The 15,715-nt window shown below is 43.5% G+C and overlaps 1 protein-coding gene across 3 annotated transcripts in view; it reads left to right on the top strand.

Annotated features, from left to right (window-relative positions):
* Positions 1 to 11,330, top strand: part of LOC119179548 (spermatogenesis-associated protein 20) — a 43,287-nt gene extending 31,957 nt beyond the window's left edge. For all 3 annotated transcript variants that reach the window (XM_075869617.1, XM_037430649.2, XM_075869619.1), the window contains 5 exons: positions 696 to 888; positions 3,512 to 3,680; positions 6,356 to 6,564; positions 9,596 to 9,795; positions 10,758 to 11,330. In XM_075869617.1, the coding sequence (XP_075725732.1) occupies positions 696 to 888; positions 3,512 to 3,680; positions 6,356 to 6,564; positions 9,596 to 9,795; positions 10,758 to 11,018 (1,032 nt within the window). In that variant the 3' untranslated portion in view covers positions 11,019 to 11,330. The remainder of the gene's footprint in view (positions 1 to 695; positions 889 to 3,511; positions 3,681 to 6,355; positions 6,565 to 9,595; positions 9,796 to 10,757) is intronic.
* Positions 11,331 to 15,715: the final 4,385 nt, after the last annotated feature.

The raw sequence follows: 15,715 nt of genomic DNA, 5'->3' as shown, positions 1-15,715 counted from the left end.
GTTATTAAAAGTAATTGTTATGTTAATGAAAAGAAAAAAATGTGGGCGAAAAGATAACTTGCCATTGGCAGAAACCAGTTGCTTCTAATGACATCCCCTATACATCCCGCTGGCAGGGACATTACAATTGCTTCTAACATCATCTCCTATACTTTCTTCGGCACCACTGTCAGTTCTCATTAGCATCTTGTCTAAAAAAAAAGAGCCCTTTATTATACATTTATTTTCTACATTTATTGATAGCAAGTTGATTATTGGCAAATGGGGATGTACAGGTCCTCTCTGGGAATGTGCGGGATGTTGCGCAACTACAAAATCGTTAGTGTCTCAGAATATCTCGTTTAGGGCTTCCATTCGTGACTGTGGGTTATCCGTCCCCCCCTAAATTGCAAGGATCAGGCTGCTCTGACTTCCCTAATATGTGCGCAAATAAGACCTGCAAGTGGGGATCTGTAAGTGGAGCTGCGTGGTAGACTGCGTTGTAAAGCCTGTATGGTCATTCTTTCTGTAACAAATGCCGAACATAGCTGTGTTAAATGGTGAAGCCGTGCATGGCAGCGTAGCCTGCATTGTGTGCACGCCACTGTCTCACGGTGCGTTAAATGGTGAAGCCGTGCATGGCAGCGCAGCCTGCATTGTGTGCACGCCACTGCCTCACGGTTGTAACGTCTCAATGATTGTCGCCGCAAGCGCAGGATCCTCACGACGAGCTCAAGAGGAAGAATGTGCTCATTGTGCACGAGTCCGAGGAGTCGTTGGCCGCGTGCTATGGCCTTGAAGTGGGCGTGCTGGATGCCTTGTTGGAGCGGGCGAGGGAGACGCTGTTCGAGGCGCGCCGGCGCAGGCCCAAGCCACATTTGGATGACAAGTTTCTCACCTCATGGAACGGTGCGTGTCACCGATCGCTCGAATCGTCTTCCTCTTGCAATTGTGCACTCACTCGATAGACCAAGTCCAGTTCAGTTTGGTTTGTTCAACATGGTTATTTATACTCCTGTCACACTGAACATTGTAATGTCATTCGAATGAAGTGACATTCGCATCTAATGACATTATGCGTCTGCTACACTGATATATATACAGTAAAACCTCATTATAACGAAGCGGGATATAACAAACTAATGGATATAATGAAGCAATTGTAATTCCCATTGTAATTTTAATTCCCCTTGAAATTCCCATAGATGCTCATGTATGCGAAATCCCGTTTTAACTAAGCAAAACTTTCCTCACAATGGATATAACGAACCATTCTTCGTCTGCAACGAGCATTACTGATCATTTTGGTATACAGCAATTCAATATCTTAGAGTGTGCGATAGTTTATGTCTCATCACGGCTGCGGTAATTCAAAACGCACGCCTTGCGCTTTCCGAAAGCGGCCTGCTGCCTGCCTTCACGTGTGTGAGAGCGAGTCTCTCTGCCTCCCTTTTTCTCAGGAACTAATAAACTCGCCCGCGCAGTAACTCTGCGCATCTGACCTCCTCCCCTTCAGCTCCACGGCGGGGCCTCGCAACACAGGTGTGACCAGCAGCAGTAACGTATATGTAAAACTCCCCGATTCAGCCAACTCATCGTGCGGCGCTGAAAAGCTTCTGGTATGGGGGCGTTGGCAGCGCAACGAGCTTCCCCTAGCAGACGAAAATGCGTATTCGGCAACACGCTGGAGCAGCAGTTCATACAAGTCTTTGTCGACTGTATATTGTCTAGATTTTTCTTTGTGCTGCTGCAGCAATGCAAAACTGAGTAATATTCAGCACTGGTTAGACAAAGACAGTATAGCTATATCTTTCTGGACTGCACACGATGAACGATCGATGATTGAAAGCTCACGTGTCTGTTCATTAAACTATAAGAAATTAACTATGAGGTGCATTTCCACGGCATAGTTCTTCACTTCCATTTTTTGAAGTAAAGAGCTTGTTACGTGAAATTCTAGAGTCATGGAGCTGCCATGTGTGTACTGCAAGCCACGAATTCAGTCCTTCTATAGAAAGAAAAATTGTGTTTATTTTACGCATGCAATGTAGCGAAACGAGTTTTTTGGATATTGCATGTATGGTGTGGTGCGAACAGACTGCACTAATTATTTACTTTTAAGTGTTATATCTTATTAAAATAGTAAAAAAACTAATTATATACAGCAGTACCTTTAGAACAAATCAGATAAACTTGTGAATTTAGCACAGATATTTATTATTTACACTCCAATACATCACACAACATTTACAGCGTGTCACTTTGTGAATGGCAAGCTATCTACAAAAGCCGCCACTTTTTCCTAGGTGCTTTTACTTGCTCACTAGCACTTTGTTAAACTGTTGCGTCAGCATTAGGTCCAAGGGTGCTTTGGAGAGGACTTAAAAAAAAATTGTGCAGCTGAATAGTTTGTACCGTGTGCCTGATAAGGCAGGCAATTGCTGCAATCTAGCGGTGCACGCTCAATCCGTTGCCAGCCATAGCTTAGTCAAACCTGTGGTCAGACCTCACTGTGTTCATTAATGTGCTGTTCTGTCAGCTCTGCTGCATATTGTGTGCTGCTGCGCAATATCTTCAGAGTTCACAATTCCCGATCTTCAGCACTTACCACTTACCTAGTTTCTAGCTGTATGGCGCTCTGCTTTTCGTCAAGCAAATTCGCAGTTTACAGCGACAGCACCAACTGCTCCTTCATCTTCATTCGTGCCTTCGGAGTGCACAAATCCCCCTCGTAGGCTTACAATGTGAAAAAAAGCTGCCACACACGCCTCACACTCGATGCCGAGAAGGCTGTCTGGCCCGGAGTGGACAGCATGTGGCGGACTTCTGTCCACGTACGCTGCCTTCGACAATCTGCTCTCTGTTGGCATTTAAAGTTCATTGAGATAATTGTTAAGGGCTTTGCCGATGCTGGCAAAGACTGTGCAGAATTTTCAGATGATGGAGGATTCCAACAACACTGAGATCGAAGAGGCAGCGGCTACTCAGCCAACAAGTTCGGAGTTGATGTGAGCACTGACGACACTGTCATTGGTGTACAGTGACAGCACTACGCTACCTGTAATTGAGACAGACATCACCGCAAGCAAAGCGAAAGCCGTGCTAAAAAACAAAAAAAAAAGACTTTTTAGAACCAAAGTGTTAACCACTTCAGTGTCCAGTAACTACTTTGGACGCCGGCCACATTAGATTTTCTTTGTTTTTTTTAAATATAAACGGCTCTTTCCATATTCGCCTAAATAATGCGTTTGCTGGATTGCAGCGAAAATTTTGTACTCCTGCCATGACCCGCTCCACCAGCGAAAATTACCTGTAAAAGGGTGCGTTTTTGCGTGCATTTGTTTTTCAGGCAGCCCGATTTTTCGGACATTTTTTTGGTCCTCGGATGTCGACTGTATTAGTACTGCTTTGTGTGTCTCTTGTGTTTTTGCAGTTACTATTCTTGTCGGAACTGGCCAGCTGGCCTACTGCTACGCTCCTCTAAATCAGTTACCTTATCAGCCGGTTTGAGTGTTCCGATTTTGGCTCGCAGGGCTCATGATATCCGGCTTGGCGATTGCGGCTCGTACGCTAAACCAGCCGGTCTACCTGGACCGGGCCCTGAAGTGCGTAGAGTTCATAAAGAAGCATCTCTACAACCCCAAGAAGAAAACGCTTATTCACAGTGCCTACCGTGGAGAAGACGGCTCTGTTGTGCAAGGGTGAGTTGTTCTTCCTCTCTTAGTCACACAGTTGTTCCAACCACACATCGAATGCAGCCCACGAAGGAAAGAAAAGAACTGCATCATGAATTTCTCTGCAAAGAACAGTAGTAGAGTTTAAAGGAACCCTGCAAGACTTTTCTCAATTGAAGAGAGTTTATTTGCTGATGAATATTTTCAAAACGAATTTTTTTTGCAAAAACTTCTTCCTATTAGTCCAGTACGGGCAAAGTTAGTGATTTTTTGTGTGCTGTAATTGCTTTCTCTCTTCTCTCGTCCTGACAAAGGCGCTAAAAGCGATGGAGGGAGGGATGGCAAGGGGCAAAGAAGTAGCGTCACATGGACGTCATGACCATAAGCACTTTTTTGTGTTTTTTTCTTTGAACCCGCGACTTTCCTTTGGTGTGATATCGTGCACCTGAGTACATGGCGGCCTCTCACAGTGGCCGCTGTAACTATGCAGACAATGATGCTCTAATCAGCCAATGGCCGTGAATTTGGGTGCATATATGGCATGGTAGTTTGAGTATATTGCATCATACGTCGAGAGAAGAGAGAATGATTCCGAGATGATTTTGAGAATTCATTGTAAATTCCGGGCCACGTGCTGTGCATGTTCGGCTCGCATGTCCTCAGGAGCCTCAATAACTGATCAGCAATGTTTTTTTGACCACAGTGAGAAAGTGTTGTAACTCATACAGCCCCTTCAAAGCATTTAATGCCTAGAAGTATAGGTGCAGCAGCAGCAGCAGACATGACTTTATGACGTTGTTATAACATGGCATGCACAGCAGTAGGCATTGCTGTCGTGAGTAATAGACTCGTGCAAATAGTGAATTTTAGGTTCGAAGTGAATAGTGATTTTGGTTGAATAATTTTGAATTTAGTTTAATTGGTATATATTTCATATTATCGGGAAAAATGGGCATATTTGTCATTATGCGACTAATCTGCATAATATCTTTTTAAATTAAAACAAGGCCTGTGCTAATGCCTTTTTTTTGCTTCTTAGAAAGTGGAAACATCTTCAAAAATAGTAGCAGGATTGACTTTCGGTAGGATGCATGTGATAACCTGCAAAATATGTCACGTTTTAAAATTTACTCTACTGAGAACATATAAGCCAGTAGAACAAGCTTTGAAACTTACAAAAACCATAAATTGATGTGCGAGTAAGATATAATCATTGAAAGTGGGGCTTTGCGGCCATGCAAATTTCCCCTGAATTGGTGTTTTTTTTATTTGCACTCCTGTACTGCAGTGAAACCACCTTTACAAGGGATTGCATGCAGTATGTTATATAACATTTCTTCGTTTATTTCGAATATTTGGAAATTTTCTATCCTTTGAATTCGAAACAAAGTGAATATGAATACTGTAATATTCATTCGAATATTTGAAGCCCTCGAATAGTCGCACAAGCCTAGTAAGTAATTGTAACAAGCTTCACACATGCTGTGCAGTTTTTCTTTTCAATGGAAATCAATTTTGGAGTCTAGGTTTCAGCTCAATTACATTTTTGTGCGATGATAGTCTGTGCTTCCCACATGACTGCATCACTACAAATCCATGACAAAATTATTTATCGGAATTTTTTCTCGTGATGCCGACTCAGAAACTGCTTCTGTAAGACCAGCTTACTTCCTATATAGTGCTCTGAGTTAACATGAAGCTAAAATATGCACTTTTTCAGCAAAGACCCCTGGCAATGGAACAGCATGGTGACCATCTTGAATTTCAAGTTCTTGTTCTTGTGCAGTTGAAGGCCAGGTAGCCCTTGATACTTGTTAACTTCCCTCTTTGGCTGATTTAGAACACAACATGGCTCATTTTTCATGGCAAAGGTCATATGTCAAAATGTCAAGACATGCTGGGGCACCAACTTCGATAAGCGTCGCCGTCTAGGATACTTGAATCCTTTCTGGTTTCCTGTACTTCATTAGGAGGAAATGGCCTTTGGAGTAATATTCTATAGTAGGGTGAATTAATATTATAAATCAAGCCATCTGTTTCTCATTCTTGTGTTCGTTGTAAGACTTTTATTGACTTACAAATGTTGTCAGCCTTTATTACCAGGAGGGGAGATCTCGAACAAGTGTAAGCGAACAACTGGACACTCGGTAATGTGATGATACTGCATGAGAAATGACAAAAATGTAAGGTTTTTATGGGTAAAAGCAGCAACACGAAGGAATTATGTGGACATGTTGAGACGTGCTACCGTGCAGAGAAAGGATGAGACCATTTGGCAGTTGGGCAATGCTTGCAGTTTGCGCATTCCGTTCAGAAGCCTCGGAAACTGTAGACAGAAAGTATGAACCCCGAAATAAGCTAGTCCTGCGTGAACACATTTTAACATATTGCAATTGGTACAAGGGCACGGAGCACTCGATACGTTGTAAAATGTGTGCACATTTGTTCATGTTGAGTCATTTATTATATATAGGGAGTATAAAATCATCAGTCTAGTTCTGTGACAGCTTGATTCAAGATTTGAAAAATCTGCAGCTTCTAGAAGAAACAGTGGAGATGTACGCTGGTTGTACTAAATAAAAATAAACATAGCCTTTTTTTCGCCTTTCTCAAGTTTAATTACGTTTCTAATTTGTGTGCAGAGATCCGGGATAATCGTGGCAGTTTTGGATTTTGTAGAACCCTTGAACTTCTCTCCGCAGGCCGCAGCCCATAGAGGGAATGTTGGAGGACTATGCCTTCCTGATTGAAGCGCTGCTGGATGTGTACGAAGCATCCTTTGATGTGTCCTGCCTGATTTGGGCTGAGGAGCTGCAGGACAAGCAGGACCACCTCTTCTGGGACAAAAAGGACAACGGGTACTTCCTCAGCAACGGCGAAGACCCCACGGTCATGCTGCGTCTTAAAGATGGTGCGTAATGCCGGCTGCGGAAGGGTGTTTTGTGCATATCATTTGTCACCGCAGTCATGCTTTTTAGAAGGCTGGTATAGCATCTTCATGATGCGATGAGCCTGTACCGCTTTTGAGAGAGGCATTACATCACTAAGTGCACTTGTGATCATGGACTGAAAAAACTATTTAAGAAAGGAAATATGACAATCACACGCTTGTAGCGCCAAGCCACAAACATCTATGGATTTTCTAAAAAGTAAGCTTCTTAGCAGCTGGAAACCTAATCTTAATACAGGATTGACACTTGAGACAAACACCTTTCCCAGGCGGTCTCTCTACCTGTTGAGCTAACCAGGAAGCTAGCAATTGGCATTGCGAGAGCAAATCGATAGACAACTCAAAGTACATGGACACAGAATACTACTGCCAACCAGTTCTGTGGTACTTCGCAAGATGGCGGAGGAATTTTCTGGCTATTATAAAGCTTTCTTTCTGAGAAATTCGTATCGATATTCTTGAGCCTTCGCGCTACAGCATTGTAGTCGTCAATTTCGTTTCTTTAACCCTTCCACCGCATTCGAGGTTTCTACAGAACTGATTTGTGGTGGGCGGGCCATTTACATCTACACTGCACCACAAGTTTTTTTTACAGCAAAAGCTATTATGTATAACATCGCATGGGTCGTTTTTGGCACCATAGTTTTCCACTGCCAGTTTCAGTAACAACTATTGCACAAAGAAAAAAAGAAAAAAAAAGTAGATAAAAAACACCAAGGACACAATTGGGATTCGAACCCGGGTCCCTCATGTGCCAGCCCAATATGCGGTGAAGCCATGACGGTGTTAGAAACTCTGTTGCTAACTGAATACAGGCAGGCTTTATGTCGGGGAAGGAATCTCGTTAGTATAAGTAATAAAAGGCATTAGGACATTACAGGAACAACCAGACATCACACAATCTGAATTGCATAACGAGTGGGTCGTCGAATGCTCCAACTCATTACAAAAGCCTCAGGCATAATTGTTTTTCAGTCACAGTATAAAAAAAAATTGCACAAAATTGTTTGCAAGTGTGTAGTGAGTACCACGCTTCTTTGAAAAATGACGAAGAATGGCATAGTGAATGCCTTTCTACTTGGCTGATTCTCTCCAACAGATGTGTTTCATGTGCAGAGGTGAAGAATAAGAAGAATGCCCCCCTTCTACACAAAAATTATGTTGATTTATAGTGTAATCAATACCCTGCAACTGTGCTTGTAGCAGTGACCCAACGAGTGTTTAAAAAACGGCTCTATAAAGGCCTCGCTTGAAGCTTTCGCTGCGACTGTGCTACGCGTTCCATGCAGGCGTGGCAGTCTTTTTCGATAGAGGTGAAAATACTTGAGGTTCATGTACTCAGATATGGGTGCACGTTAAAGAACCCCAGGTGGCCGAGATTTCCGGAGCGCTCCACTACTGCATCTCTTATTATTATATCATGGTTTTGAGATACTAAACATAATCAATTATTTTATTTTACTAGTATCAGTATTTTTTCCTTATCATTACTATCACTTACCGTATTTACTCGATTCTACCGCGCCCTCGATTGTAACGCGCACTCGGTTTTCACGGCGAAAAAAAAAAGTAAGACATTGATTGCAACGAGCACCCATTTTTCTCGTTGGCCCGCACGATCACACCACTCGAAATAGCGACTCCTTTCTGGAGCGTCTTCCATTTAAATATGAGGTACGGGGGAAGCATGTGCCTATCTGACATGCAACGGAGCATTGCCGTCACTCTTGTTTTACCGTGGCCTGATGTCAGCACGCGAACTTGCTTCGCCCCCTTCTTCTCGACGGTTGTGGTGACAGGCATGTCGAAGTAAAGAGACGTCTGATCGGCATTCCCGATTTGCCCAAGCAGGTAGCCGTTGTTGTGCCGCAAGTTTAGGACGAACCTCTGAAAACTGTGAAGCTTTTCTTCGTACTCCTCCGGCACGTTTTGGCCCATGCCCGTTCGATTTCAGAAGGAAAAGCCTTTGCTCTTCATAAAGTTAGTTAGCCAGCACCTGCTCGCTTTGAACTGGCTCCGCGTTAGCCCTTTTTCTAAAGCTAGCTGCATAGCCCGCACTTAGAGCAGTTCTGTCGACACAAGCCGCTGTGCCGCTCGCTGCTCAAGCACATACTCGGCGAGCAGCTCTTCCATTTGCGGAAACCGACCCTGCTGTGGCCCACTGAAGCCTTTGCGTGAATCTCTGCTGTCGACGATATTCTGCTTTTGTTTCCGCCAGTCCCACACACACGTTTCGCAAACTCCGAACGACCGCGATGCGGTCCGATTTCCGTCTGTTTCAGCACACGCGGTGACTTTTCTTTTAAAAGTGGCGTCGTGATGCACTCGTCGAGTTTTTGGAGTCTGCCCTTCCATGCCGTCGATGCTTATGAACTACAAGATGACGAACTTCTCAGCACACGTATGAAGTGCCGCACATGGGAAACACATAGGCAGAAATGGCCGACGCGCCATGCCGAAGCACATAGGGGGCGGCCATTTTGGAAATAGCGATGGCAATAGAATGACCGTATTCATTTTTTTTTCCCACTTGATTTTAATGCACATGCGATTTATGAACTCCCGTGACCGGAAAAAAGGTGCGCGTTAGATTCGAGTAATTACGGTAGCTTTCCGACCCCTGGTCATACCACACATGTCTATGTTATACTAGGCTTCTATACATTAACCCTCATTCTCTCCTCACCCTTACCTCCCCTTCTCACCAGCAATGCATTCATATGGTTCTCATAAATACTCGTTCTCTGTAGTAGGGCTAGCCCAATTTCTTTGGCACATATCCACTAAAATGGCTTTTCCATTCCATGGATTACACTTTATGCCAACTTTAACAGCTCTGCTGTTAATGCACACCGTTATTTCTTACAACCATTTGAAGTACAGCACAGCTATGGCTTTAAGTCGTAGAGTGCCCGGATAACATTAGACTGTGCTTATATGTCACACAAACCTCAACCACTTGGCCCGGTAAAATGAATTCTCTGGTGTGCAGACCAGGACGGGGCGGAGCCAAGCCCCAACTCGGTGTCCCTGAACAACCTGATGCGGCTGTCGATGCTCCTGCAGCGCGATGAGCTCCGCCAGCGTGCCGAGAAGCTGGCCACCGTGTACGGCCAGCGCATGATTCTGGTGCCCCTCGCACTGCCCGAAATGGTGTGCGGCCTCATGCGACTACAGGCGGAGCATCAGGAGGTGAGTAAGCTTGCCGAGCATTATTGTTACAAATTATTAGTTATAAAAAAAAAGTAAATTATGCAGAGTCACATCATTGAAATATAGTGAAATGTATACAATTATAACCAATTATCTGATGTAGCAAAACTGTTATTTTCGGGTTGGAAAAACTTGATCGCAACAAGGTTCACAACTGTTCACATGGTGGAAACCATGCACTAGCCGAAGCTGTTTGCACTGCATTTCACTGAGGTTTGAATTTCACGCACCTGACGACAGCGTGCTCAGCTCAACTATATTTTACACCTTCATGTCCACTAACACACTGTAAGTAGAACCACATTAATACGTTTCCAAAAGAAGCACGGAAACTCTATTTTATCTGGAAACACGTACGATTCCAATTGGGTTATTTTTGGATTTCGTGATTGCAATTGTAGGAGCCGGAAAATCATTTAAGCGAGAATATATCAACGATCTACTGTATTTTCTCACCTCAGTATAGTGAAGCGCGTTAATCCATGATTTCAGCGGAACAAATTCTCACTGCTACCACAGAAAGGAACGCCAGGGCAATCAATTGAAACGTCTGATGGGGCCAGGGGATGTGTGGGACTTGCCAATAGTTTTTGTAAACTCGTTTTTGAAATTGCCGAGTTCTCTTTATGCTGATGTACTACTTGAGCATTCTTGTGGCGCTTTCCAAGTAAAAATGAATCAATCGGTGACGATGCTTTTGCATGAAAGGCCATATTTAAATGTAAGAAAGTTTGGGTATAATAACGAGCCACATTAGCCATTTTACTGACTTCTATTTATTGGAGCACACTAATTTTGCTGAGGTTTAACTAAACATGTACGCTAATTCCAGATGTATCTGTCAAATGCATGGTTATGCTATGTAGAATTCGCGCATGGTCACGCATAGCCGCATGGTTACGCGTTATCGTAACTGCACCACATTTGATTCGTTCTGGCAGGTGGTGATTGCCGGGCGCCGGGACGATCCCGGCACCAAGGAACTGTTGTCGTGCCTGCGGCGACACTTCTTGCCCTTCATGACCGTCATTCTGGCCGACCAGGACCCCGAGAACCCGCTGCGCAAGCGGCTGATGAATTTCGATGACTACACTTGCGTCGACGGCAAAGCCACTGCATACGTCTGCCGGGGCTTCCAGTGCGCCAAGCCCGTCACGACCGCTGCCGAACTTGAAGAACTTCTGACCTACAAGGACATGTAGTGCCCCAGAGATGTAGCATCACGGTGTTTCCTGGAGCCGAGAACCTTGATGCAGAGGAAGAATACCATTGACCGGCATAAGCTGAGGAACAGTGCTTACACGGACTTTTATTTCAATTTGCTTTTTGTGTACGCCTGTTTGCGCTGTTGTTTAGCGGCGAGGGATGTTAAATAGGGGAGCAGGTTGTTATGCTCTAGGAGCATGCTTGTAGTGGATGGCCTCACTTATTTAGGCCCTAGTTGCATAGCTGCGCATGAAAAAGGTGCTGCGGGAACTGGGGCTTGAAGAATAAAGGTTCAACTTTTTTTTTCACTGCTTCACTTGTTGATTACTCTAAGAACTGTGCAATGTTTTTAAATAGAAGGTGCGCAGCCGAGAGCAGTTGTAATGAGTGCTAATTTGGCATGAAAACATTCTTCCGTTACACTGCAGGATGTTGGGAACTACACGTATGTGTGAATATTCGTTTTATCCCTGTTTACTATGTCAAGGTCAGACTTCCCTCAACTGTTTGTTAATTACCGATCTGCATGCTTGTAAAGTGCTCATGCGACACATGGCACCTATGACATAATTTATTTATTTCATCTATTTATTGTGCCCTCAAGGCTCTAGGGCATTACAGAAGAAAGTGGTAAACGGGGAATTGTACTATGATTGGGTATTAATATACAACAAGAAAATAATACAGTAGTGCAATAAGACAACAGATGAGTAGTAGCAGTACCTACAGAGTAGTTAGGAAAAGCTTAGCTAGTACTAACATGAAAAAAGAAGTAAAGAACATTATTCCGTTATACAGTGCTAGCTAATTTCTTGCTAATAACTGGACAGCAAAAACAATAGAAAAATGTTACTTTTTTCAAGTTAAGCAGTGTCACCTACACCTTTGCGAAAAAGTTTGTTATCAATGATGGTGACTATATCATTGGGAAGGTGGTTCCATTGCCGAGATGTTCTGGGGAAAAAAGAATGACTGAAAGTGTTGGTATTTCCCGTTTGAATTCTAATTTTGAAGTGACAGTCGATGCGGTGCGATAAGTAATGCGGCTGCGAAATGAAGTAATTTCGAAGAGATGGATGATGGTATATCTTATGAAGCAGACTTAGGCGAGCTATTTTTTTAAGTGATGCTAGTGATGAAAGACGTAGGTTAGCTTTCATTGAGGACATTCTGGTAGTGTGGTTATAGTTGGAACCAATGAATCGAACTGATTTATTTTGAATTACCTCTAGAGAAAAGGTGAGGCTTTTCTTGTGTGGGTCCCACATTGCTTCAGCATTCTCTAATTTGTGGCTGGGCTAAGTAATACTTTTTAGCTTTATTTAGTGCACATAAATAGACATATTTGTTTAGCAATTTCATAGGATTCCCAGCGTGCTTGATTGGAAGAAGATTTAGCTAAACAATGATGCCATGCTGAAGCCCCGGAAGCCTCACAGCATTGCAGTTTTATGGTCGATGGGATCACCTCTGCTTGTTTTGCAGATTACACTTGACGTTTTACTTCTTCAAATTTTCGTCCACATAAAAGCCCTGCCTTTGACTTTATGAAAAAAGTTACTGTGCTATTCTTGAACAGGGGTTGCATATGTAGCCAGGCATTGACCTGAATTACTTTTGTAGTGCATCAGTGGCTAGTATCACTGGCGTTCCTATACACAATATTTTGCAATTATCAGTGAAGTGTTTGGCAACAGAGCTATGAAATTACACTCGTTAAATAATTATTAAGTGCATATATTTTCGATCACTAGCTAATATTTTTACTGCAGTTCGCGTTGAACCATGTGCATGACCAGCTGTCACAGCTTCTCAGCTGAAGTGTTTACAGTGCCGTTGTGTTCATGTGTTTTGACCTGAGTAACTGACTGTTGTCATAGTTTACCTCAACCTCCCACAAAAATGGCAACATATGTAGTAAATGAATTGACTGTGCAAAATACTGCAAATTGTGCATTCTGTATGCTCTGTTATGTTTTCATGAGTCAACAATGTAAAGTGCCATATGTGAAATGCTCGAAGCAATATAGCTTGTGATAATAGCGCAGGCATTACAAATGCTGCAGTCACGTGGACATTATTGCAATTAAGTGCAGTACATGTAAACTGTCAATCAGAAATGTGCAATAGATCTCGAAACCTTTTTCTCACCTATGCATGCAGTCTGACGGACTGGAGTTTTGCGTACACGCAGCGCCACCTGTCGACACAGTTTTGAGTAGTGCAAAGCCTGACTCCCTTGCACATTTTGCTGCGCAACCAGGGGCAACTACAGCAATGAAAACAACGATTGAGCTAAATGATAGGTGTATTTGCTCATTGAGAACTTAGAAAAAGAGCTATGAATTTCTCTCCCCTAGTCGGATGCGTCACCGAACCGCGTGAAGTGCTTGCTGGTTCACTCGCTAGAATGACGGCGAAAACAAGAGCAGAGACAACAGCTCCGCACTCCACGAAAAAATACACCAGTTGATGCTACTGTTGCGTTGTGAATTGTCACGGACCTAAAAGACCACAGTTATACTAATTTCCGCAGCTTTTGTGAAGCAGAATGGCGAGAGCACTGGATACGGGCCGTTGCGAACCTGTTGGGTAAGCGAATTATTCACGTCCTTTACAGCCGTTCGCATGAGAAAGTGTGATAATTTGTCTCTTGATATTGTTTTAGTTGCCTTGACCGAGAATCGTGGTTACCTTGATTATGAAGCCTAACATAGCCTGTGACAGCGGTGGGCGCCGTGCAGCAGTTGACAATGCAGGTGATGCGCATGATAAACATCGCACACGCTGCGACCACCGATAATTTGAAGTTCTCGCCACCACACGGCAATATGCACATATGGCTTTGAAGGCTCTAAGTTCCGGCATTAACTAGGTAATCTGAACACGTATGTCATACAAGTAAACCGCTAAATGATCGCGACCACAATAGGGTGTTTCTTGCCGTTCGTCTCCACAATTGCCAGAGCTATCTTGAGTCCTAGGTTTTGCCTTTCGTTGTTCAGGGAGAAATTGGACATGCATGTATTCCCATTAGCAGTATACACAAGTGGATGACAACCGTCAAGAGAACATTACAGCATGCATAATAAAACAGTACAACGCACAGCAAGGGAGAGATCGATGAAGAGTGCAACTGCAAATAAAAAAAGGCGGAAATCGCCAGCTAGGGCTACTCGTGCTGGATAAAGCGAGCTTCGTACCAATTATGACTAGGTTGCACATGTATGCACTTCATCGCTTTGGCATCATGTGTATGCCCAAGTTTAACACATTTAGGTGTTACAGAATGCACATCGGAGCGCTTGCCTCGCACTCGCTGGCATGTAATGCTCACTTGCACTTTTGCCACTTGCAGTACGACGAAATAACTGACATCTTTCGCATCCCAAGTAACGATGGATATGCAGTACGCATACAATGGGATGTACATTTAGGGTATTCTGGACATCCATCAAATGTCCACGAATTTACACTGTACATCTGACGGACATACATCACATGTACAAAAGTAATAAATTTGTACATTCGCTCGACATCCCTTCAGGACAGTCAACATGGACATTGACAGGCTCTTCAAAGGATATATATATATATATATATATATATATATATATATATATATATATAACGTTAGTGTGTATATAGCTAATGCATATTCCAGCAAAACCTTTCATGTAAACAACATACCCACACAGCCTACTCGGAGGCCCACCTTTTTTCCGTGTGAGCTTTTCTGCTGCAAATGAGCTCTAAAAACAAAACAAAAGCAGGCTTTCAAGAACAATCGAACCTTTAATATCAACATATATCAAGGCTAAGAAGCATACAACTAACTAACAGTCCGCAGCTGCGATTGTGAAAGTGTGTACACAGTCTTACCAGATTTCGGTGTTCAATGCCCTTCCGCGTTCAAGTGCGACGACTTCTTAGACGGAAGCAATCGCTTTTTTACGGGTTTATTAAATTAAGTTATCAGTAACAAACCCAATGCGTGCACGTTTATGGCAATGTTATTCTAGTAACCGCAATACTTACACACAGACAAGCACAGGAGAAAAACTAATGGGTGTAGCACATGCTTCTACAGAAGGTGTACAGGTAAATGAAGAGCTTGAAGCATGCCACGTATTAGCAGGGCTTATGCAAGTGATGGACAATAATTAACGCATGCTAAGAACAGATATATGTCTGATATGCAACGTAAAGATAGATATGTAACACGTGGCCTTATCTGTGCCGTGCGAGTGAGCGGGGTTGCTGCAGCTTGCTGTGGTAATCTCTGCCGAAAACAGTGGGGGGCTCGTGCCGTGTTTCGGTGTTTCTTGAAGAAAAGTCATCCTTTGTAACTTCACATGTTGCTGTTGATGTCCACACAGGTGCACTTGAAAAAAAATCTGCCTTCTGTTGCTAGGAGACCGGCTAAGCATACATACTTGCGACGCGACATGAACGCCCTCCTTTCCCATGCTTTCTTCCTCAGAGCGTACCGCTGGTCAAGCAGGTTTCGGCACATTAGGCAAATAGCGCCCGCTTTCTCCCAACACATCCAGAGGGGCACGGCTAGCATGACATGTACGTTCGAGGAATCTGAGCAACTGCGGTGCACCACTTGTTGAAAAGTGTCGAGGCAGGCGCATGCAAGTTTGCCTACATGGCAGTGCTATGACGTGCTCAATCCGCAATTTCGTTA

This window comes from Rhipicephalus microplus, chromosome 7 (assembly GCF_043290135.1).
Source record: "Rhipicephalus microplus isolate Deutch F79 chromosome 7, USDA_Rmic, whole genome shotgun sequence".
Lineage (NCBI taxonomy): Eukaryota > Metazoa > Arthropoda > Arachnida > Ixodida > Ixodidae > Rhipicephalus > Rhipicephalus microplus.
Note: the sequence above shows the minus strand (reverse complement) of the source record. Positions and strands in the feature narration are given on the sequence as shown.